This window comes from Lissotriton vulgaris, chromosome 2_1 (assembly GCF_964263255.1).
Source record: "Lissotriton vulgaris chromosome 2_1, aLisVul1.2, whole genome shotgun sequence".
NCBI classification, from domain to species: Eukaryota; Metazoa; Chordata; class Amphibia; order Caudata; family Salamandridae; genus Lissotriton; species Lissotriton vulgaris.
This window is the reverse complement of record NC_141687.1, coordinates 811,643,635-811,669,690: the sequence shown is the minus strand read 5'-3', so window position 1 is coordinate 811,669,690 and position 26,056 is coordinate 811,643,635. Positions and strand designations below refer to the sequence as shown.

Below are 26,056 nucleotides of genomic sequence, written 5' to 3'. Positions count from 1 at the left end.
GTGAACACCCGTGGGGCGCTGGTAAGGCCGAAGGGGAGCACGGTAAACTGAAAGTGCTCTTGGCCTACCGTGAACCGCAGGTAACGCCGGTGGGCCGGCAGGACGGGGATGTGGAAATAGGCGTCCTGCAGGTCCAACGCTACCATCCAGTCTCCCGGGTCCAGGGCAGTCAGGACCTGAGCCAAAGTGAGCATCTTGAACTTCTCCGTCCGGAGGAAGCCGTTGACGTTCCGCAAGTCCAAGATAGGGCGTAGGCCCCCTTTTCCCTTCTTGGGCACCAGAAAGTAGTGGGAGTAACAACCACACCCTACTTCTGGCCCAGGAACGCGCTCGATGGCCCTCTTGGCCAAGAGGGCCGAGACCTCCTCTTGCAGAAGTTGCAAGTGATCCCCCGACACACGGTGGCATTGTGGTGGCATGGATGGAGGGGATGCCTCGAAGGGGAGGGAGTAGCCCCTTCGGACAATCTGCAGCACCCACCTGTCCGAAGTGACTGTATGCCAGTGGGAGAGGTGATGGCGAACCCTGCCACCCACAGGCGTCACATGGGCCTGAAAACTCGGACTAGGAAGGTTTTGAGGCAGGTGCTGCTGAGGGAGGTGTGGACTGGCCTCGCCGCGGGCCCCGACCGCCACGGCGGTTCCCACGTCCGCCGCCGCGCTGCTGGACACTTTGCGGCGTGTGGCTGGCGGTCCGTGGTGGGGCGCCCCTTCCGTGGCCACGAAAGGAGCGAAAGGCACCCGATTGCTGGCGTGGGGCCGTAAGGCCCAAGGACTTGGCCGTAGCCCTGGAGTCCTTGAAACGTTCCAGCGCATGGTCTGCCTTGTCGCCGAAGAGGCGACGGCCATCAAACGGCATGTCCAGGAGGGTGGCCTGGACATCGGCCGAGAAGTTGGCGGACCTCAACCAGGCGTGGCGTCGAACCGCCACCGTCGTTGCCATCGCCCTGCCCAGTGAGTCCGTTGTATCCAGCCCACACCGGATAGAAAAGCGTGCTGCATCTCGGCCGTCCGGCAAGGGCTTGGCCGAGTTTAGCCTGGACCTCCTCCGGGCATTTTGGCAGCACCTCCGCAACCGTGTCCCACAGAGTGTGGGTGTAGCGGCCCAAGAGACAGGCGGTGTTCACAGACCGCAGCCCTAGGGTTACAGACGAGAAAACCTTCTTCCCGAACTGTTCATATCTCTTGGATTCCCTGTCGGGCGGGGCCGACGGGAATGCGGTTTGGGAGTTTGAGGCCTGGATGACCAGACTCTCGGGGGTGGGATGGGTGGACAAAAAGCATGGGTCGCCCGGTGCCGGGCGGTAGCGTCTGGCCACGTTCCTGTCCACAGGGGGGCCTGTGGCGGGCTTGGACCAAGTGCCCAGAAGAACGTCACACAAGGCCTCATTGAACGGCAGGAGGGGCTCCGCGGAGCCTGACTGCGGTTTGAGGAACTCTGTGAGGAGATTAGTCCTCACGGCCGCGACGGGGAGCTGAAGGTTTAAGGCCTTAGCTGCCTTCGTCAACACTACGCTGTAAGCAGAACCCGCCTCCGAAGCCACAGTCGGGGGCGATGTAAATCCAGTGTCTGGCGAGGTGTCAATACCACTGGCCTCCCCAAGCTCATATGTCCAGTCCTGCTGTGACTGGCAATCATGTGCCAGAGGGTCCTCGGACCCCTCCCAATTCTCCTCGTCACCTGTGTCCTGGAGACCAGGATTAACAGCCAGGGCCTCCTCGTGGAGATAAAAGTCTCCAAAGGCCGACGGAATCGGCGCCCAGCGGCGCCCTCCCGACGCCTGAGCAGAACCGCAGGAGACATTGGGGGCGGCAACCACATCGGCTGCCGGGGACGACACCTGAAGGGACGGCGCCGGCGAGGTCGTAAGGTCGACCGGCGAGGTCCCGGATCCGGAGCCGGATCCAGGGAGGTCTTTTGGCGCCGAGACCGAAGTCGCCAGCGGCGCCGGGTCCGAAGCACCCGACGTCGTCGGGGCCGAAGCGCCCGACCCGGAAGGACCTCCAGACGGAACCGATCGGCCCGAAGGCGCACGGGAACCGACTGAGGAGGGAGGGCCCTCATGGCCATGAGGTACCTCTCGACCTCCTCTGGCGTCGCGCCGTGCCCAGGGACCCGAAGGTGTGGGGCAGGCGGCGACGCTTGCGACTCCCGCGGAGCCGCGTGGGCGGTGTCGCCCGAGTCCCCGGCCGCATCGTGCGAGCGTCGGGGCGGGTCGGAGGATCGATGACGTCGCTCCGACCTCTCATGCCTCTTACCTGAGGACTTGGAACCAGATGATCGGTGTCCACTTCCGGAGCGTCGATGACTCCAACCTCGCGACCTGTCCCTCGACCTCCCGTGGGACCGGGACCGGGACCTGGAGCGGCGCGGGGCCGACTGCCTCAGTTCGAGACGCTTGCGGGACCGCTCCCGCCTAGCCTTCGACGTCAGGGCCCGGCAGTCGGAGCAGGATCGATCGTCGTGGTCGAGGCCTAAGCACTTCAGGCACCGGCGATGGGGGTCCGTGACCGACATGAGTCGGCCGCACTTCGGGCAAGGCTTGAACCCGGGCATCCCTGGCACCGACAGTCGAGAAATCGACAAAGAGAGAGACATCAAAAGGATCAAAAATTTTCAGTCAAAAATTGACTGGGGGTAGAGCTTCTTCCGAATCTGCGCTAGCTGGCGCGGAAAAAAGAAGAACTGACGTCAGCGCGCATGGGCGCCGTCTAAGTACTCCGACGACGTCATCCCGGCGCTCACGACGCCGACGACGGACGCGGAGCCGCAGACGACGCCTACCGGCGCGCAGGGGTATTGCTACGCAAAAGTTTCCGGATCCAGTCTGACGCCTGGGGATATTCTAAGGTAAGGAATCTATCACTAACGTGTCTCTTTCAGATAGTCATTTCAGGAAACAGAATGGCAAAAAAGGAACAAAAAGACCAGAAAAAGTTACTGAAAACCACACAAACAATCCTGGGAAAAGCCAATAGGGTACGCTTATGTGAGAGATGTTGGTTTTGTCTGTGTCTTTTAGCCTTGTTGTACAGCGGCATGACTGTTATTCAGCATGGCTGAGAGTGGCGTGGGTAGAGTCCATTGGCATGGAGGAGAGTGGTGTGGAGTGGCACAGTTTGAATAGAGTGGCTGTAGCGGGGAGAGCATACCCTCGGTAGAAGGGATCCCTCTAGTGGACTGGTTGGTTGCTGACGTAGATGCCCCTCCCTCTTGTTCCCCACACCAGGACAACTCACGCCCCGACTCGGTGATCAGCTGGCCAGACAACTACGCTGAGAAAGGTGAAGGCGCCTTTAACTGGGAGAACGTCCAGGATGAAGCCATACCCCGGACTGACGTCTTCACCATCGGATTGGTAAAAACCCAGGAAGTAGAGAGGATGGCGTGTGACATCACTGAACGCAGACCGGAGGAGGGCGAGCAGATCGAGTGGAAGCAGAGAGACGTTCCGAGAAGAGACTGTCCGAAGAACGGAGGCGAGAGAAAGAGAGGACACCCAGCCTGTGACCCTGCCAGAGGAACAAGGAAAGCCAGGAGGCCACCGTCAACGCGAGCCGCCCAGCCACACTCACCAGGGAGTGTGGCTCCACCAGGTACGGCAGCGCGTTACTGGGTGGTTTGGGAAGCGGGGTGATACCGCGTAACGATCGAAGAGCCTGCCTGTTGGGATGCTGCCTAGTAAAATAATCAACGGTACTTGTATAGGATCTTCACGGAGCACTAGACCGTTTTAGATGCATGAGACACGGTGATCCCTACACCCCCGGGCGTCCCCATGGGTATACTTTATTAAAGGACCCTCCTTAATGTTAGTCCTCATTTTTATTTTCACGCATGTACTTCGTTGGAGCAACCGAGGAAGCGCTGGACCCTGACCAAGAGAGCAGTAAACTCCACACCAAGCCTGGAGGAGGAGGAGTCAACCCTGCCATACTAGCCAGAGAAAACTTCCCAAAGGAGAAAAAAGACCTTTATCAAAATAAAACCCTATATACCACACTCTAGTCTCCGTGCCCCTCATTCTCCCCCATCACCCCAGCTACAAGTGGTGTCAGAAGTGGGATCCCCTCCCCTCATCTCAGCAACCGAGATGGAGCAACTAATACAGCATTTGATAAAAGGGCAGGAGAAGCTGGAGTGGGCGGTAGAACGCCAGATGATCTCGGCCCACGAAGACCGTGAAGTGTTCAAGAACGCAATGGCAGCCCAGTTAGACGGACTGCAAAAAGCAATGAAAGAGCCAGGAGCTATAGCTGTAGCAGATAGAAGACCCCCTGTACTCCATCCTTCGGGTATAGCACTAAAGAAATATATTCCGGGGGAAGATCCGGACGCTTTCCTGACCAACTCTGAAAGAGCAGCAAGAGCGTGTGGGTGGCCGGAACATAAGTGGCCGTATTTTTTTGGCTCCTTTGCTCACTGGGGAGGCCCAGTCAGCCTACCAGGTAGCCAACGATAACGGGGTAACCCCCTACCAGGACATAAAAATTATAATATTGGATCATCTAGGGCTGGATGCTGAAGCATATAGAGTCAGATTTAGAAAAGAGAGAGGAACCCCTGGGGAAAACCCTAAGACTTTATACTTCCGATTAAAAGCGGCCGCAGACAAATGGATAAAACCGGAGAACAAGACTAAACAAGAAATCATGGAATGTATTTATTTGGAACAGTTCATGGAGGCTTTACCTTATGGGACACAAAGGTGGCTAAAACAGCATTCAGGTCTAACTCCAGCACAAGCCATAGAAATGGCTGCCAATTTTTCCAGAGCTCAGCCCCGAACATTCCCTTGGGACACTGAAAAAAATAAACAGACTCCTGGACAGAAATCTGACAAAAAGTTTAAGCAGGGTCTTGAGCCTTTAAAAATCCGGCCTCAAGAAGTTAAGTTTCCCATAATGAAGGGACCCCAGGGTTTCGACCGTGGGGAGTGGGGCCATATTGCCCGCCTATGCCCAAAAAGAAAGCAAACTGAAGAACCGATGGAGGTGGGGTATATTCCCAGGACTGTGCTGTATACCGCTTCTATGTACGTGTTCTGCTTAACAAAAAGATAAGAGCATTACTGGATTCAGGGTGTCGGCAGTCAGGAATACAAAAATCCCTGCTAAGTTCAGATCAGCTACTACCTAATAGTGAAGTACACATAAGGTGTGTTCACGGGGACGTAAAACCCTACCCCAAAGCAGAAATACATACACCCAGAAGGAAGAACCCCTTGTACTGTCAGAGTAGGAGTGATAGAGTCCCTACCGGAAGACCTCATCATTAAGGTAGACAACCCGGATTTCTTAGCCTTATTCCAGGCAGAGATTAGAAAGGACGATAGCGGAAGTCCCAAGCCCGCCCTAACCACATCAGAGCCCTGGGTCTTAGACAGAAATTTTAAATTCGCCCAAGCGAATGACGCGGCCTTTTTTAATGCCTGGGAGATGGCCCATAGAACCACCAACAGTGCAGATACACCGTATCCCCGGTTCCTTATCGACAATGATCTCTTGTACCGAGAAGGAAAACCCGGAGAATCACGACAGTTATTGGTGCCCACCTAACTGCAGGGCATATGGGTTCAGAGAAGACCATACAAAACATACTAAAGTGGTTTTACTGGCCAAACATATATAAAGAGGCCACCGACTACTGCCGGACCTGTGATGTGTGCCAAAAAAAGAATTTGTACAAACATCCTGCTGTTCCCCTACAACCTTTACCCGTCATCAGTAATCCATTCGAGAGGGTGGGTATGGATCTAATAGAGCCTTTGCCCAAAACCGCAAAAGGGAACACGTATGCTTTAGAAATAGTCGATTATACGACTAGATTCCCGGAGGCCTTCGCCCTACGAGCCCCTACTTCCAAACTCATTGTGGATACGTTTTTGGAACTCTTCTCAAGAGTGGGGTTCCCCAAAAGAAATATTAACTGACCAGGGAACCCCCTTTGTCTCCAGACTTATAAAAGAGGTCTGTAAAATGTTGGGCGTGAACCAGATACGTACGTCAGCTTATCAGCCTCAGACGGACGGGCTGGTGGAACGTTATAACCGTACTTTGAAATCCACCTTAAGGAAGATGCTGTCGGTAGAGCATAAAGAATGGGATCTACTGTTGCCTTTAGCTTTGTATGTTTTAAGAGCCCAGGTCCAAAGTAGCAGAGGATACTCGGCTTTTGAACTATTATAAGGGAGACAACCTAGGTCTCTACTAGAAATCACGAGTGAGACCTGGGAAAAAGAGGAGGTTAATGCCACTAAAACCCTCTTAGAATACACTCAGCAATTGAAAAGTAAGCTAGGGAAACTGAGGGACCTAGCATATTCCAATCTAGAAAAAAATCAACAACGACAAAAAGTCCATTATGACAAAGGAAAGAAGTGGAGGAAGCTAGTATTCGGAGACTGGGCCTTAGTACTTTTGCCCTCTTCTACCCACAAATTCCAGAGCGAATGGATGGGCCCATATCCAGTCATTGAAGTGATAGGAAACCCCACCTACCGGGTACAAATGTCTCCAACCTGGAAACAATGTTTTCATATAAACCTCCTGAAAAAGTGGTTAGGTCCCATCCCTAAAAATAATCTGTTTGGATTACCCACAGCTCCCTACTCCACCACAAAGGAGCAACTAACTATTAACATTGAACTATCCCCTCACTTGAAAGACGAACTAATGACAGTGTTAAAACCCTTCGAGTCCATCTTCTCAGACACTCCTGGGCACGCCAACATGATTGAGCATAAAATAGCGACTGGGCCAGGAAAACAGATAAAAATAAGACCCTATAGAATCCCAGAGGTAAGACGAAAGGATGTAAAAAGAGAAGTGCAAGAAATGTTGCGTCTTGGGGTTATACGACCCTCCAGGAGTAGCTGGTCCTCCCCTATAGTGATGATACCAAAGCCAGACGGCTCAACCAGATTTTGTATGGACTTTAGAGCTCTAAATGCCATATCCTCCTTCGATGCCTACCCCATTCCCCGGGTGGATGAGTTGGTGGCGAGGATAGGGGAAGCCCGCTACATAACCACACTGGGCCTGACCAAAGGCTATTGGCAGGTACCATTACGAGAAGAAGACCGATGTAAAACAGCTTTTGTTACAGACGAAGGCCATTTCGAATTCAATGTGCTGCCCTTTGGGCTTCAAGGGGCCCCGGCCACTTTCCAGCGTCTAATGAACGAAGTGTTACAACCGCATAAGGCTTTTTGCTCCGTTTATTTAGATGATATTGTTATATTCGGCAACACTTGGCCGGAGCCCTTAAAACACTTCCGAACAGTACTCCAAGCCTTGGAGTCAGCTGGATTACATATCAATGCCAGGAAACCAAGGGCTGCCTACTCCACAGTAAAGTACTTTGGGTTCCTGCTAGGAAATGGCGTCATAGCCCCTCAGGAGGAGAAGGTGAAAGCCATACTGGGAACTCCCTTCCCTACTAATAAGAAAGACCTAAGAGCCTTCCTTGGGTTAATAGGGTATTACCGAATGTTCATACCAAACTTTGCGGAAGCGGCAAGTCCCCTCACAGATCTGTTAAAAAAAGAAACCCGCCCACAACAAATACAGAAACTCCCCTGACCTAGCAAAACAAGCCTTTGAAAATCTAAAAAGAGCCATAAGCACAAGTTACTACTTGTGTAACGATATATCTGTAAGAGACATTAGTTAGTGATAGATTCCTTACCTTAGAATATCCCCAGGCGTCAGACTGGATCCGGAAACTTTTGCGTAGCAGTACCCTTGCGCGTTGGTAGGTGCCGTCTGCGGCTCCGCGTCCGTCGTCGGAGTCGTGGGCGCCGTGATGTCGTCGTCGGAGTACTTAGACGCCGCCTCCGCGTGCGGATGTCAGTTCTTAGACACAGCTTTTCTGCGCGAGAAACGCAGAGCTATGCCAAAAAACAACACTGGTGCCATGAAACTAGGGCCCTGAAAGGGGATGACCTTAACCTTAGATATCGGTTCGCAAAACGGGGAGGATGGGTGGGTCGGTAAGGAATCTATCACTAACTAATGTCTCTTACAGATATATCGTTACACAAGTAGTAACTTGTGCATCTGAAAGAGACAAGTTAGTGATAGATTCCTTACCTTAGAATAGATAACCCCAGCAATACCAACCCCGGTGGTGGGTCTGCAAACCAATAATCACACCAGAAAGTCCTGGAGGACGGAACGGCCAAGGAAGCCATCCCTCCGGACTTGACTGTCCAGGCAATAATGTCGTGCAAACCTGTGCAGCGAGGCCCACGTAGCCGCCTGGCAAATGTCCTGCAAGGGCACATCTCGGCCCAAGGCAGTTGTAGTCGCTGTGGCTCGAGTGGAATGAGCCCTCATCCCCACAGGGGGTTCCTTCTTACCCAAGGAGTAACACGCCTGGATACACAAGATGATCCACCGCGATATGGTCCGCTTGTGCACCGCTTTCCCCTTCTTAGCGCCCACGTAACCAACAAGAGTTGGTCATCCACCCGGAACTGGCATGTGCGATCCAAATAAAATGAGGGCGCACGTTTTGGGTCCAGACGATGGAGCCTCTCTTCCTCTCTCGAGGGATGTGGAGGCGGAAAGAAGGTGGGCAGGGTGATAGATTGCCCAATGTGGAAGGCCGTGACTACCTTGGGTAGGAAAGAGGGCCTTGCCCGCAACACAACCTTGTCCGGATGGACTGAAAGGAAGGGAGGTTTACAAGATAGAGCCTGGAGCTCACTCACTCTCCTGGCAGAGGTGATGGCTACCAGGAAGGCAGTCTTCAAAGTAAGAAGGCGAAGAGGACAGTTGTGGAGTGGCTCGAAGGGAGTGCACATCAGAAATGTAAGAACCAAGTTCAAGTCCCACTGAGGCATCACAAAGGGCACAGGAGGGTACGTATTTGTGATGCCTTTCAGGAATCCATTAACGATAGGGGACTTGAACAAAGAAGGTTGATCAGGCAGCCTCAAAAAGGCGGAAAGAGCAGAAAGGTAGCCCTTGATAGTGCCCAGAGCAGAGCCCTGCTGGGCAAGAGAAAGAAGAAAGAGAAGAACCTCAGAAAGAGGGGCATTGAAGGGATCCACAGCCTTTGCTGTGCACCATGCCACAAATCTGTTCCACCTGCAGGCGTATACCGACTTTGTGGAGGGACGCCTGGCTGCCAGAATGATGTTACAAACTTCAGGAGGCAAGTCAAATGGCCTCAACTGTTGCCGCTCAATCTCCAAGCATGGAGGTGGAGACTGTACAGGTTCGGGTCGAGCACCGTCCCCTGCTGCTGCGACAGAAGGTCCTCCTGAAGAGGCAGACGAACCGGGGGATCAACTGACATACTGAGTAGCTCCGGATACCAGTACCTTCGTGCCCAGTCCGGAGCCACAAGGATGACTTGTGCCCGGTCGCGCCTGATCTTCTTCAGCACTCTGGGCAGAAGTGGTATAGGCGGAAAGGCGTACAACAGACCGCAACTCCACTCGCGACGAAAAGCTTCTCCGAGCGAGTGCCGCCTTGGAAATTCCAACACGCAGAACTGATGACATTGCGCGTTCTCTTCGGTGGCGAATAGATCTAACCAAGGCTCTCCCCACTGCAGAAAGAGACCTTGCGCCACATCCGAGTTCAGACGCCATTCGTGATCCATCATGCACCGGCGGCTGAGTTCGTCCTCCCTGGCGTTCAGACAACCTCCCAGGTGTTGAACCACCAGAGTCACGCCCTGATGTTCCAGCCATTGCCAGAGGCGCCGAGCCTCCTGGCAGAGGGTCCACGACCCCACCCCGCCCTGTTTGTTGCAGTACCACATGGCGGTGGTGTTGTCCATGAACACCTGCACTACACACCCCCGGACAGAGGGGAGGAATGCCTTCAGTGCTAGACGAATCGCCCGCAGCTCCAAAAGGTTGATATGGAGCCGGGACTTCGCCAGAGACCAGAGGCCTCTGATCTCCGCCTCTCCCATGTGGCCTCCCCAGCCCTGGAGAGACGAGTCTGTCACAACTACGTGCTCCGGTTGGGGAAGGGAGAGGGATCTGCCGCTGACCCAATCGCGGTCCGTGAGCCACCACTGCAGCTGTCTCGCAGTGCCCTCCGAGATCAGGACATGGTCGGACAGGTTGCCCTGATGCTGGGCCCACTGAAAGTTCAGGTCCTACTGCATAGCCCGCATCCGCCACCGGGCATGATGCACCAGAAGGACGCAGGAAGCCATCAGCCCCAGAAGCCGCAGCGTCAACCTGACCGAAACCCGGGATAAAGGCTGGAAGATTGGAATCAGAGCCTGTATATCCCGAACCCGCTGCTCGGGTGGGTAAACCCGAAACGTCGCCGAGTCGAGAACCGCTCTGATGAAAAGGAGCTTCTGAGAGGGACACAGGTGTGACTTCGGCACATTGATGGAGAACCCCAGCTGGTGCAAGAGGTCTGCCGTTGTCTGGAGGTGGTTGACGACTGTCTGGGCCGAGCCTGCCTTCAACAACCAGTCATCGAGGTTGGGGAAGACTGAGACCCAAAACCGGCGCAGATGAGCTGCGACCACCGCCATCACCTTCGTGAACACCCGTGGGGCGCTGGTAAGGCCGAAGGGGGGCACGGTAAACTGTAAGTGCTCGTGGCCTACCGTGAACTGCAGGTATCGCCGATGGGCCGGCAGGACGGGGATATGGCAATAAGCGCCCTGCAAGTCCAACGTTACCATTTAGTCTCCTGGGTCCAGGGCAGCTAAGACCTGAGCCAGAGTCAGCATCTTGAACTTCTCCTTCCGGAGGAAGCCGTTGACGTTCCGTAGGTCCAAGATAGGGCGTAGGCCCCCTTTGCCCTTCTTGGGTACCAGAAAGTAGTGGGAGTAGCAACCACGTCCTACTTCTGGCCCAGGAACGCGCTCGATGGCCCCCTTGGCCAAGATGGACGAAACTTCCTCCTGCAGAAGCCGCAAGTGATCCCCCGATACGCAGTGGTGTTGCGGTGGCATGGCTTGAGGGGTCGTCTCGAAGGGGAGGGAGTAGCCCCTCCGGACGATCTGCAGCACCCACCTGTCCGAAGTGACAGTGCCCCAGTGCCCCCCACTGGCGTCACATGGGCCGAGAAGCACGGACTAGGAGGGTTTAGAGGCGGATGCTGCGGGGGAAGGTGTGGACTGGCCTCGCCATTGTCCCAGACCGCCTCCACAGCGATTTCGAAGGCCGCCACCGCGCTGGTGTTAGTCTGCGGTGTGTGGCTGGAGGCACGTGTGGGGGCGCCCCTTCCTTGGCCACGAAAGGAGCGAAAGGCACCAGTTTGCTGGCATGGGGCTGAGAGGCCCAAGGACTTGGCCGTAGCCCTGGAGTCCTTAAAGCGCTCAAGCGCGTGGTCTGCCTTGTCGCCAAAAAGGCGGCGGCCATCAAACGGCATGTCCACCAGAGTGTTTTGGACATCTGCCGAGAAGTTGGCGGACCCCAACCAGGCGTGGCGTCTAACCGTCACCGTCTTTGCCATCGCTCTACCTAGTGAGTCGGTGGTATCCAGCCCACACCGGATGGAGTATTTAGCTGCATCCCAACCTTCCACAAGGGCTTGGCCGAGTTTGGCCCGTACCTCCAACGGACACTCTGGCAGCACTCCCGCAACCGTCTCCCACAGAGAGTGGTCCCAGAGTGATGTGGTGGTGTCCCTGAGTGTTGGAGGGTGGAGTTGGAGGGTGAAGGGGTGGAGTTGGAGGGTGGAGTTGGAGGGTGGAGTTGGAGGGTGGAGTTGGAGTTGGAGGGTGGAGTTGGGGGGTGGAGTTGGAGGGTGGAGTTGGAGGGTGGAGTTGGTGGGTGGAGTTGGTGGGTGGAGTTGGTGGGTGGAGTTGGAGGGTGGAGTTGGAGGGTGGAGTTGGAGGTTTTACTTTAAAGTGTCTTATGTATACAAGCTTTCTGAAAAGCAAGCTACAAAAAAGGCGGGGTATTGGCGATATTTGTGTAAGTAAATGGAGAGGGAGGGAGAGAGTTGGAAGAGAGTGAAAGAGGCAGAAGCGTGGAGAGGAAAGAAAAGAGCGAAGGGAGAGCGTGCAAAAGGAGACTAGGTCGAGGAAAGGATAGGAAAGAGGGTGTGTCAAGCGAGAGCAGAAAAGAGTGAGACAGACAAGAGAAGTGAAGAAGAAAGGAGGGCATCGAATAGGAAACAAATCTGGAGGAAATGGCTGGAAAAGAAGATTATAAGAGGGAGGAGCGAAAATTAAGGAAAAGCGGGTGGGGAAAAAAAGCGTATGAGAGAAAAGAGATAGAGACCAAGGGAAAAAAGGGAAGCAATGGAGTTTGTCAAAGAAAAAAGTGGAAAAGTGTAGTAACGAGGTCGGGCCGTTGTAGTAGATTACCTCAGAATTTATTAGGTAATAGATTTAATACAACAGGTGAGCGCCAGGGGAAAAGTACTACTCATCCAGCAACAGCTCCACAACTGACTCCTTGTGGAATCACCCCAATAGAATACACATACATTCTGGACACGAGATAATTAAAGGAATACACACATACTAAGCAATACAACACACCCCCCCCATAACAACAAGAAAAAATATGTACATTAAAATGCAAAAGAAAATGGAAAAAACTAACCTAACTGAATACACAATGAATAAAAGAAACATAAGGCAAAATTACATTACAAATCCCTTCAACCATCCAGGCAAAACTTTAGTGCGTTTGCAAGGCAAAGGTAAAACAACTTCATCATTAGTATGAATGTGATGCTGATCTTCACTACACCCAACCCTTTCCCCTTTACCATTAGAAAGGATGTTGGAATCGGGTCGTTGTAGTAGATTACCTCAGAATTTATTAGGTAATAGATTTAATACAACAGGTGAGCGCCAGGGGAAAAGTACTACTCATCCAGCAACAGCTCCACAACTGACTCCCTGTGGAATCTCCCCAATAGAATACACATACATTCTGGACACGAGATAATTAAAGGAATACACACATACTAAGCAATACAACAAAAAGTGAGGTGTTAAAAGCCTGTTAATGAGGGGAAACAGAAGGATGTAAGCGAGTGTTACCTCGCGTTTTTTACACATAAAAAAAAAGAATAATCCACGGTGAAAATGTTTACAATGTTGGAGGTGACAGTTGGAGAAAATGTTCTACAATGTTTTTAAGACAAACTTAAAGAGAGGGCTAAGCGTCCCGGCAGACAGCGCCCTAATTTAAGCTCGGACACTGTTGTAGAAGCCTGTTAATGAGGGGAGAGAGAAGGATGTAAGTGCGAGCCTTTGAAGTCTGATGCAAGGCAAATGGTGGTTTGTGACGTGGCTGGTGTGGCGGGGGAGCGGGAGGCATTCCTTTGAAGTCTGATGCCGAGGTTCGGGGAGCAAATGGCATGGAGCGCACGTCGCACATGCACTGTCCAGAATCCGCATTCCAAAGCCCTCTTGGTAAGCTTTCCTGGAGCACCTCTATATCTCTCGCCATAGCGATTGCTTACGCAATAGCTAGGCGAGACGTAAAGAACAGACAAATTGACGGAAGGTAGAGAAAACAAGCTCTCTGCATTGCTGTGGCAGGGGAGGGGGCGGGGGACGTTAGCCTTTGAAGTCGGAAGCGTCAAAAACAGCGCTATAGGGGGGGACACATTGCAGTAAGCGCGGAGAGAACGCAGCTGGAGGTGTGAGGGGCATAGAGAGGGAGGGAGGAGGAATACACTGATAAGAGCTGACAGGGAGAGAGGCCAGGGATTGAGAGGGCCCTCGGAAGCATATGGTGAGTCAGGGGGCGGGGGAGCGGAAGGCATTCCTTTGAAGTCTGATCCCGAAGCTCAGACAAATGGTGGAATGGTGGTGTGCGAGCGGCTTCCTTTCAAGTAGTCTGATTTGGGGGGGGAGCAAATGGCGTGCGCGCGAAGCACATGCACTGTACATAATCTGCTTTGAAAAGCCCCATGGTAAGCTTTCCTGGAGCAGCTCTCTATATCTCTTGCATAGCGATTGCTTATGCAATACGCTAGGCGAGACCTAAAAAGGAGGAAGAACACATCTACTTGCCTCATGCTCCAGGGAGGAGCTAACAAAAAAGGAATGGAAGACTACAGGAGTTAAGTTATCAAAAGACTGCAAATAAGAGTAACAACGAAAGCAACTAATGGTATGCTGTGGGCAGATTATAAGACCACTGAATTGTAAACTATATGCCTCGCAGCACAGCCCATGTGCTGTGTAGGCGAGACATAAATAGGGCACTGAGGGCCAACTCCTCGTGTTGCTGTTGGAAGAGATTTATTGTGCCACTTCAAAACTTCTCAGTATGATGATTTAGCAAATATAATGTGAATGATTGTATAGGTAGAGGTGGCAATCTGATCAGATTTCAGTTGAAGAAATTCTCTCCTGCATTTACTAGCATTCTAAAGGCTGGGATTCTACAGAAAATAGATATGTGAAATAAAGCAAAGTAGTCTTATATTGAGATTAACAGGTAATTAGCTTTGTCTATGTAAATAAGATGCATTAGTAGAGCTAGGGTAAATCTTTTTTATAACAAAAATCTAAGACTTTTGATGTCATACCCGAATTTGGCAGCAATGTCATAAACTTGTTTTTCATGTTGCAAAACCTTCTCTCTGTCACCTTCAAACAGTAACGTAGCTACGCACAATTGATTGGGATCGAATCCTTTAAACTGAAAAAGGAAAACAAGAATATTACAACAAAATGAACTGACAAAAACGTATGTCAAAAAAAGTTGAATATACATTTCAAAGTATTAATTTCTCGGCTACGTTCGAAAGAAGAACTACACATATAAACTATAAAAACGTCCTGGCTTACAAAAACATTCCTCAACACAAAGCGAGACAACATTTATTTAAAGAGATACAATGTTAATTAAGCTACCAATTCAGTTACATAACTAGTTGAGTCCTCTCTGCTTCAACTAGAAATTCGTTTAGTAACCAATTAGAATGCCTTGCAAAACAAGAATTTAGTCTATGGACAATTACAATGTGGACATTTCAAAAAGTTAATATGGACAGTGAGAAATGGATTTCCAAGACTTCTTATTATAAAGCATAATCATGAACTATCACATTGAGCCAGAAGAGGTTGTATTGAAGTCATACGATTAGCCTAGCCACATTCACGTCTCCTCAGGTAGCCCAAGTACTTGCCAAATGTGCTTTTCTTTGTTACATCTGTTGTTAAGTGTCGAAATGGAGGGCATGGTGATACCTTGGCGCCTGGGGTGTCACAGGAAATTTAACAAAAAGGTGTGTTTGTTACCATACATAGTCCACAGGTATGGTTACCAGCCTGTTCTTGATGGGCACTGTTGCTGGCATACCAACAACATGTAGCTATGCATTGGTGTGAAGAATGCCTGAAGGAGCATGCACAAGAAAAAAGATAAACAGTTCCATGCTGTTGTCCAACACCCACTGAAAGAGCTTTGTGAAAGGGAATATATATGGCTGGCTCCGTCACACATTTGAGTCACAATCTAATCTAATAAAGGATACAATTCTTTTCAATAATAGAATAAATGTGAAGAAATCAGAGGAAGATTCATTGGACAAGGCACACATGTAGAACGTGTAATATCATTGTACTGTACAAACAATACTTGGGTTTAGATGCCTTCAATACTGGCACACAAAAAGTGGTCATATGAACAGTAAGCTGCAAAGGTGACACAGTAGCAACGGGAGGGATTGTTTAAATATGATCATCCCATTTCTAGACTGGCGTAGCATCTAGCCACACCATTCCCCAAGTCGTCTAGATGACTATAGCAGAGACCTGCATTGTTTTACAGCAGGAAAAAATGTATCAAAATAAAAACAAACAAACAAAAGAATCCTAGGAACCAGACTAGAACTCAAACCCTCCTACATAGACATAGGAATTATTATAACTTCATCATTAAATGGATGGGTGATTTTAACATCCTACTTTTCTTGATAAAGGAACACTTTAACCCTTCAGCTGCAAAAAGCCTTGCTGTCCTAACTTCATCATCAGCACACAATCTTTATTTAGGTTAATGAAAATTATAGCAATTACAAAACAATATAATAATCAGCTGATAGATTACAAGAAGACATTTAAAATAGATCGTATTTCACAAGCCCTAAAACTGGCCCTCAATACAGAAGCTAAAAAATAAAAAAATATATAGACCTCAAGGTTTATCGGCTAATTTTATTTCCTCTTTGTCTGAAACCATATCGGCATGCATTTTACACACAGATGAGAAAAATGTTATCTGCATTCAGATGTCTAAGATAGCTAAATTTATACATTTATTTTATTTATTTATTTTAAGAGTTTTATATAGCGCAGGCTAGACCCGGAGGTATCAGAGTGCTTTACATGAGGTTCCACAAAATTACATGATTACATCAGTTCCAATTTACATCAGTTGCTAAACAAACAATTACAAGAGCATAGAAAACGAGATAAGTGAAGAGTAGAGGGGAAGGAGGTAAGGGTAAACGGCAGGAAGACTAAGGAAAGTCTGCCCAAAGTCCGGCTGGGTAGGTGACGGTCGAAGGGGAAGTCCCAAAACCCATCTCCTCTATAGCTATCAGGTAGCTCCATCGGGTTTTGGCCAAATAGCTGGTCTCAATGGGAAACATTTAGAGAACATGGAGGGCAAAAAATGGAGCGGGGAGGGGACACGGAAGGTGAGAAAGGGAGAATAGGGGAAGAGACAACAAGGAGAGACGAAATGAAGTCTGTCGAAAGGCCGACTAGATAGGTGACAACTAAGGAGGGAGTCCACGGCCCATCTCCCCTATATCTAAACCAGGTAGTTCCATCGTGCATCAGACAAAATAGTTTAGTCTCAATAAATTGAGAGTGGAGAGAAGGAGAGACATAAATAGAGGGAGGATGAGGGAAGAGACGACAGGAGAGACAAAAGGAAGTCTTGCTAAAGACCGACTGGGTAGGTGACGTCCAAGGAGGGAATCCCTGACCTGTCTCCCCTATAGCTAAACCAGGTAGCGCCATCGGGCATCAGACAAAATAGCCAGATCTCAAGTGACGAGGGAGAATTCACAGGTAGACAGGGTGGGGACTAGGGCCAGGACAGGTGAGGGCAGAGGTCAGTAGCAGAAAAGTTGAGAGAAGTAGAGCGGGGAGGGGTAGGGGGTAGGTAGTTCGATAAAAGTTACATAGCTACAAACAGTTACTGGAGCATGGTGATGCATACGAAGCAGCTACATTGGCTTCCTGTGAAGCAGCGGACGATGTTTAAGACCGGATGCGTGGTCTTTAAGACCTTGTCCAGTTTGTCCGAAATGCACAGGTCGGGTGTAGGTGCTGTAGTTAAGGCCCATGTTGGGGTCTTTGGCATGTTTTCTGGGGCGGTCTCGGGGACCGCGGCGCACTGCAATGCTCTTGGTTTCCCCATTGCTGCGGCGACTGAAGGAGTGGTACGTGGTGTTGTGCCCACTGCGTGTATGCTGGGTGATCCTCACGAAGGAGTGGCGCCCACCGGAAGGAGGAGGGGAACGCGCAGCCACTCGATGGTCGTCTGGAATTGCGGGGGGGGCCCTCCCTCCGGTCACCTCAGAGTTGATCTTGCCACTTTTCTCCTGTTCTGAGCCACATAATGGCAGCCTATGGGACTTGTCTGTCCACTACTTTCTCCATCATTCCATAGGCTTTTGCTGGTAGGGGAATGTTTTTCTCTGTGGAGAACACTGGACAGGCTGTGCTGTTTGTGGAGTTTTGGTGGAATTTCTAGTTGAAGTACTGGACAGTGTAGCCTGTGGAAATAGGCTGCATTATCTGTCTTTAAATTCTCTCTTAAGTGTCTGTGCAGGTCTGCATTGTTTGACGACTTAAGTATTTTTGATTGTTCCGGGGCCCACGCATATGGGTGGGACTATTCACTAGATTATGACTATACACAGAGATCCCCTACTACAGAACAAGCATTGGCATAGCCAATAGGTCTTGTCTTTGGGACCTTATAAGTGCTTTTCCAGACCCATTGGCAAACAGTTGAAGCTTACTCTAGCCACACCTAAAAACTGGGACTCGCAATGACTATTAAGATGTTTTGAGAGGGAGTGGGGAGTGTAAGCATGACTTAATACGTAAAAAGAAATATCCGAAAGCAGCCATAATTTGACACATAAAAGGAAAAGCCCTGTCTAAAAACGTCTTCAACTGAGCAACAGAAACTACAGCCCCTACCTTCACACTTCCCATCTACCAAATCAGCAGTGCTGGGGAAGAACAATTATTGTTTTCTGGGGAAGCGGTGTAAAGAGTAGTGGCCAAAAGCCATGTAGTTTCTTGGCGCTAATAAGAAGGAATCTGCATACTAAAGTGCTGTTCTGTGGAGATGCAGAGGTACACATTTTAGTACTGCCTTTGAAATGGTCGGCTGCCCACACTATTGTAAACTACCATGCTGCGACACCCCCTTCTTTTCCCTTTCAGAGAGAAGAGTGCACAGAAGCTAGCTGCTGCCTGCCTCTGCTTTGTGAAATGATAATGTATCAAAGCAGCCATCTACTCATAACCTCCCCTTCATCCAGCTATTGTTCAAAAGGTAACATAACCTCTTGAACTCGTACCTTCGTGGTACATCGTTCTGCCATTTGCCAGAGCCTAGGTAGAGTGGGCTATAAGTGGGATGAAAAAACTATTGGTGTTTCAAAGGGGCGTGGCCGGTGTAATTAAGGGTGTGGCTTAAAAAACAAGCTAAAAATCTGTGTTTAGCATAGTGTGCTGCCGACTGGTATTTTGCTGTTCCTGTCATTGCATCCAGATATATGATAACATGCGTAACATTATACCTACAACAAGCAAGGACTATTAGCTTTGCCAATGGTTGTTAGTTGCCTAAAATACATAAGCAACAACTGTTACGGCACCCGTGCTTTACTTTTAATGTTAAAAGAAAAGTGCGGGTGCTGCAATTAAAGCAAAAGTAAAGAAACAGAAAAAAAACTATTTCTTTACTTTTGCTATAATCGAGACACCCGCGCTTTACTTTTAACATTAAAAGTGTAGCGCGGGTGCCGCGATTATAGCAAAAGTAAAGAAGGAAAATGCTACTTACCAGTATGCATCTGTTCCTGGCATGTAGAGCGGCAGATCACTAAACTATCCATTAGATCGCCACCTGGTGTTGGGCTCGGATGATTGCATGTTGATGTCGTCTTGGAAGAAGTTTTTTGTAGTCACGAGATAGGCGACTCCTCCCTTGGACGACAGTGCGCATGGGCATCGTCTCCATCCTTAGATTGTTTTTCACCATGATGGGAAATGATGGAGTTAGTAGAAGTAAAGAAAAGATGTCCATGCGTGTGCATCAAAGTAAGATAGAAACTGGAACAGATACAAATCCCAGGGAGGCGGGAGGGCGTGTAGTGATGCAAATGCTACTTACCAGTATGCATCTGTTCTTGGCATGTAGGGCTGCTGACATTCATATCTGTGCATATCTGTGCATAGTCCGCCACCTAGTGTTGGGTCCGGATGATTGCACATTGTTGTCCTGGAAGAGTCTTCGAAGTATCACGAGATAGGTGGCTCCTCCCCTGGACTACAGTGCGCATGGGCATCGCCTCCATCCCCAGATTGTTTTTAGCCATTGGCAGAGATGGAGTGAAGAAAGTGAGTGATGACCATGCTATGAGCATATGTGTAAATGAATAAATACTGCAGCTGCTACAGGCGCCGGGGAGGAGGGTGGGCGATATGAATGTCAGCAGCCCTACATGCCAAGAACAGATGCATACTGGTAAGTAGCATTTGCAGTTTGAGGCATGTGGGCTGCTGAATTCATATCTGTGCATAGAATACATAGCAGTCCCTCCATTAGCGGCGGCCGCCCGTGCCAGCTGCAGCAGTTTGAAAAAGCGTTTTTAGAACAGCCTGACCAACAGCTGCCTGCTGTTTGGAATGCACGTCTACACAGTAGTGCTTAGTGAAAGTATGTGTGGTAGACCATGTGGCTGCTCTACAGATGTCTTCTAAGGGAATGTTACCTAGGAAGGCCATAGAGGCCCCCAACTTCCTAGTGGAGTGGGCCCTTGGTGGGATAGTGAGAGTGCGCTTAGCTTTAGCATAACAGATCTGAATGCATTTTACTATCCATCTAGCAATCCCCGCTTTGGAGATTGCATTTCCCTTGTGTTGTGTGGCAAAAGCAACAAAGAGTTGTTTGGTTTTGCGGAAATCTTTTGTCCTGTCCACATAGTACATCAAGGCCCTTTTCACATCAAGAGTGTGGAGCATACGCTCCGCCAGCGTCTCTGGGTTTTGGAAAAACACCGGCAATTCAATTGTTTGGTTCATGTGGAACTGTGAGACCACTTTGGGTAAGAATTTAGGGTTAGTGCGGAGCACCACCCTGTTAGCATGTACTTGGAAGAAAGGTTCTTGGATGGTGAGCGCCTGCAGCTCGCTTACCCTCCGTAGCGATGTAATTGCTACTAAGAACGCAACCTTCCAAGTCAAAAACTGGAGTTCACAAGAGTGCAGTGGCTCAAAGGGAGGACCCATCAGCCTTGTAAGAACCACATTGAGGTTCCATTCTGGAGCTGGTGGAGTCCTTGGTGGAATGACCCTTTTGAGTCCTTCCAGAAAAGCCTTGATAGCAGGGACCTTAAAGAGAGACAGGTGCTGCCTATTCTGGAGGTATGCTGCCATAGCAGACAGGTGAATGCGGATGGAAGAGTACGCTAGATTACATCGATACAGGTGAAAGAGGTAACATATGATGTTCTGAATGGAAGCATCTAGCGGGTCAATGCTGTGGTCCACACAGTAGATGACAAACCTCTTCCATTTAGCCGCATAACAAGCTCTAGTAGTGGGCTTCCTTGCCTCCCGAAGGATGTCCATGCAATCGGGAGGAAGATTGAGGTAGCCAAACTCTAGGACTTCAGGAGCCAGATCGCCAGGTTGAGCTGTTGCGGATCTGGGTGCTGAATGTCGCCATGGCTCTGCGTCAGAAGGCTGGGAGTGAGATGAAGCCTTTGATGCGGTACCACGGAGAGTTCCAGAAACGTGGTGTACCATGGTTGGCGAGCCCACGTTGGAGCAACCAGGATGAGCGTCATCGAGTGTTGCCTGAGCTTGCGTGCCACCAGCGGTATCAGAGGTGCTGGGGGAAAAGCGTACGCAAATCTGCCTGACCAGTTCATCCACATCGCATTGCCCTGTGATTGGGGGTGTGGGAACCTGGCGGCGAAGCTTTGGCATTTTGCGTTCTCCTTTGTGGCGAACAGGTCTATCTCTGGATGACCCCACTTTTGGAAGTACGGTTGGAGTACTGATGGATGTATCTCCCACTCGTGCATCTGATGGCTGTGTCTGCTGAGCAGATCCGCCATTTGATTGTCCTTGCCCGGGAGATGCTCTGCCATGAGGAAGATGTTCCTCTGAATGGCCCACTTCCACATGCTCCGAGCCAGATGAGACAGCTGTGGAGAGTGTGCACCTCCCTGCTTCTGGATGTAGTACATTGCCGTCATGTTGTCCGTCCGGATCAACACGACCTTGTTGCACAGATGTACTTTGAACGCCTTTAAGGCCATGAAGATTGCCATCAGTTCCAACACATTGATGTGCATCTTCCTTTGCTGAAGTGTCCATAGTCCCTGCACAGTGTAGTGGAGTACATGCGCTCCCCATCCCTGGAGAGAGGCGTCCGTCGTCAGGATGATCTGTGGGACAGGCTCTTGGAATGGTCGGCCCTTGCAAAGGTTTTGTGGATTCCACCAATGCAGAGAGTTGTACGCCCGACCGCTCACCAACACTAGGTCTGTCAGTTGCCCATGAGCCTGAGTCCACTGACGTGCAAGGCACTCCTGAAGCGGACGCATATGTAGTCTCGCGTGCGGGACAATGGAGATGCAGGAGGCCATCATGCCTATCAACTGCATGAACACCCTCGCTGGAAGCGAGTGTTGGGGTCTGAATCGTAGGATCAGCGCCTGGATACTGGCGATTCTCACTGAATTCGGCTGCGCAGTGGCTGCCAGAGTGTCGATCGTCGCGCCCAGATACTGTCGCACGTGGGCGGGCTGGAGATGGGACTTCGGGTAGTTCAGAGAGAATCCCAGATCGTGCAGGAGGTGAATGGTGCGTGACACGTGGTCTACGCACTGCTGTTCCGTCTTTGCCTGAATAAGCCAGTCGTCTAGGTATGGAAAGACATGGACGTGCTGGCGACGGAGATGCGCCGCCACAGTCGCTAGGCACTTTGTAAATACTCTCGGTGCCGTGGTGACCCCGAACGGCAGGACTCTGAACTGGTAATGCTGGTCTAAGATCTTGAATCTGAGATACTTTCTGTGGGAAGGATGCAGGGGAATATGAAAATAGGCATCCTTCAGATCCAGCGTTGCTAGGAAGTCCCCCTGTTGAAGCAGGGGAAGCACCTGCTGCAATGTGAGCATATGGAAGTGCTCCGAGTTGATGTACCAGTTCAGGGGCCTGAGGTCCAGGATCGGTCTGAGTGATCCGTCCTTTTTGGGGATCAGAAAGTACAGGGAGTAAACCCCTGTTCCCCGTTCTTGCAATGGAACGAGCTCTATTGCCCCTTTTTGCAGCATGACCAGAACTTCTTGCTGCAACAAGGTCAAGTGCTCGTCGGACATAGCACGGCTTCTTGGCGGTATGTCCGGTGGAATGGACGTAAGTTCTAGACAGTACCCGTACTGGATAAGAGACCTCACCCACCTGTCCGTGGTGATGGACCTCCACGCCGGCAGGAACTGCTGGAGTCTCCCCCCGACAGGTGTCGTGTGATCGGGGGGAAATGACAAGACGTCACTGCTTGTTGGTGGTGGTGGACCTGGATGCATTGTTTCCACGCCCCCTGCCTTTGATATTGTTGCCTCTGTAGCCACCCCTGCCCTTGTTGTTGTTATACGAGAACTGGGTGTTACCCTTGTAGTATTGTGTGGATTGGGATGCCTGTCCCCTCGAGGTGCCTCTTGAATTGGAGCGGCGAAAGGAACTACCCCGAAACTGCTGACTTTGTAAAGCCCCCATAGATTTGGCAGTTTCAGTATCTTTTTTCATCTTTTCTAGGGAGGCATCCACCTCAGGGCCGAACAGATGGTCAGGATTCACTGTTTGACCCAATATTGTGGTTTGTATGTCGGGTTTGAACCCCGAAATTCGAAGCCAGGCATGACGTCTAAGTAACACACTTGTATTGATAGCCCTGGAGGCAGTATCTGCCACATCTAGGGCACATTTGATGGATGCATTTGTAATGAGTTTACCCTCCTGAATGAGCATCTCCCCCGCCTCCTTATATTGGTCAGGCAAGTGTTGTAGGATGGCCTCTAATGTGTCATAATGGGCCCTATCATAACGTGCAAGCAGGGCTTGAGTGTTAGAGATCCTCCAGAAGTTCGCTGCCTGTGCAGCAATGCGTTTGCCTGATGCCTCAAAGATCTTGGACTCTTTGTCCGGGGGAGGAGCGTCACCAGTAGTCTGCGAATTCGCCCTCTTTCGAGCGTTGGAAACCACCAGGGAGTCCAATGGCAAGTGTCCCTTAATATACGTGGGATCAGTGGGCGCCGCTTTATATTTCCTGTCGATGCGAGGATTGACCACCCGCGCCCGGGTGGGCTCCTTGAACACCTCCTGTGCATGCTTCAGCACCCCTTTCAGCATCGGTAGTGTCTTGACTTGTTTTTCGGCTACCGAGAAGGTGTCGACCAAGAAGTCTGCATCCACGGGGTCTGAGTGCAGTTCGACGTCATGGTTCGCTGCAGCTCTCTCTATTAATGCATTGAATGCCGCCGAGTCCTCTGTCGGGGACGTCTTTGCGGCGAAAAGTTGAGTGTCCTGCCCCGACTGCGGGTCGTCTGTGTCGCCTCCTGCTGTCCAGGGCACCTGCTCCTCCTCCGGATCCGAGTACGCAGGATAGTTGTACTCGGCCTCTTCCTCGTCCACATCAGGCACGGGGAATGGGCCGGCGAGTGTTCCAGGGCTTGTGGAGACAGAGGTTCCATCAGAGCCGAAGAGTCCGCAGAGTACCTTTTGTTCTTGAGTGGAATCCTAAAAGGTTCCAAGGCCGGCTCCGACGTAATCTTTCGTTTGAGGAGCGACAATTTTCCGGTGTTGGCGTCGATGATCACCTCACGACGTTCCTCCACCGCAAGCGGCTGTAGCCGAAGCTTCGACACCACCAAGGCAGCCTTCGGCGTCAATACTTCCTGAGAGTGTCCGCTCTGCTTAGGCGCGAAGGCCTTCGGCGCCGACTTGGGAGGAAGGGTAAAACGAATGGGCGTTTGTTCCTTGGCAGGCTTCGGCGTGGGCCTAGGCACTACAGTGTCCTGGCTGGGAACCCCAGTGGACTGTTGGATCCGCTTTAAGGATTCTCCCACCTTCTTTGTAAGGGATGCCGAGGGCTGAACTGTCTCGAGCGACTCTTCGTCTCCGAGAGCCCGGTCGCCGGTAGGCCTCTTCTTCGGTGCCGACGCCCCATGGCCTGGCGCACCGTCGGCGTGACGCTTCTTCGAAGCCGTCTTCGGGTCCGCGACCCCTTTCGGTGCCGACGCAGCCACGTCGGATGCCTTCACCTTCGGCGCCGACCCAGAGGGCTTCGGGTCGGCCATTTTGGCGCGGCTCTTCTGGTCGGCCATTTTGGCGTGGCTCTTCAAGTCGGCCATTTTGGGTTTCGTGGAAGTTGACGCCTCCAGAACCTTCTTCACCAACGCCACTTTCGGTTTCGGTTTCGCATCCGAGGGTGCGAGACCAGTTGGCTTCACTTTCGGTTTCTTCTTAGAAATGTCCGTGACCGGGCCCGGAGGCGGGGACGTAGGACTCATAGTTAGATCTTGGGTAAGGCCCGAAGGCGATCCCTCGACCTGGGCCGTATGATGGGGAGTAACCCCAGAGTCTGGTTGGAGATGCTCTTCCTCCGAGCTATCACCCATCGTGGCACAAGCCAGATCGTCGTCCCCTACCTCGTCGGAGGCTTCGTCGCAGGCCTCCTCATCCGCGTCGTAGGTCTCTTCCTCGGACGCGGGGCCAGGGTCCGACCCTTGTACATCGTCTTCTCCTTCGACCGATTCCTGGAAGATGTCATCGGGTGGGGGTGCCGAAGCCGACAATTGAGCCTGGAGCGGATTAGCTCGGCGAATCTTTAAAGTCTTCTTACTTCTAAATTTCGAACACGCCATGCAGGTGTCTTCACGGTGATCCGGTGACAAGCATGTATTGCACACGGGGTGCACGTCGAGGTGCGAATATTTAGAATGACACAGCGGACACTTCTTGAATGGAGTCCGCTCCATAGCAAAGGGTGTAGTGTAGGCCCGTCCGCGTCGAAAGCACGTGGAAGGGCAGCAAGAGATAGGAGCTGAGAGTCAGTAAGAAACCCGAACGCAACTATACCGACGCCCAGCCTAAAGACCTTTTGGTCTCAAGTAAAAAGTAGAACAACTATCGGTTCCGACCGAGGGAACCGAAACACATCCGAACCCAATGGCGGAAAAAAACAATCTGGGGATGGAGGCGATGCCCATGCGCACTGTAGTCCAGGGGAGGAGCCACCTATCTCGTGATACTTCGAAGACTCTTCCAGGACAACAATGTGCAATCATCCGGACCCAACACTAGGTGGCGGACTATGCACAGATATGCACAGATATGAATTCAGCAGCCCACATGCCTCGAACTCTGCAGCTCTACATGCCAAGAACAGATGCATACTGGTAAGTAGCATTTTCCGTTCGAGGCATATGAGCTGCAGATACTACACTATGCATCGATTATGCAGCAGTGTCTCCCCTAGCGGTGGTCACCTGTATCTGTTGAAGTTGTCTGAAAGAGTTTTTTTTAAAAATCTTTTTATTAACAGCTTAGAACAAGTGGTGGTCAACACAGTCTTGCAATACAGTTGTTACGGTGCACCATAGAGAACACAGAGCCAGCTATTCACGGTCTATTTTAGAGTGGTTACATTAGCATGTCATGAATCAAATCACAGCTCCGCCTCCCCGTCTGTATGTAAGGGTTGGGGGGGTTCACATATATTGCCTCTGTAATCGTTCCAGTTTGACCAGAAAGAGAGTTTTAAGAACAGCTTGGTCTACTGCAGCTTTCTGCTTGGCATGCACATCAACACAGTAGACCA

At 50.9% G+C, this 26,056-nt stretch overlaps 1 protein-coding gene across 1 annotated transcript in view; it reads right to left on the bottom strand.

Annotated features, from left to right (window-relative positions):
- The window catches only part of AGPS (alkylglycerone phosphate synthase), a 760,022-nt gene that overhangs the window by 251,805 nt on the left and 482,161 nt on the right, over positions 1 to 26,056 (bottom strand). The window contains exon 14 of the mRNA XM_086956197.1: positions 14,493 to 14,605. Within this exon, the coding sequence (XP_086812323.1) occupies positions 14,493 to 14,605 (113 nt within the window). The remainder of the gene's footprint in view (positions 1 to 14,492; positions 14,606 to 26,056) is intronic.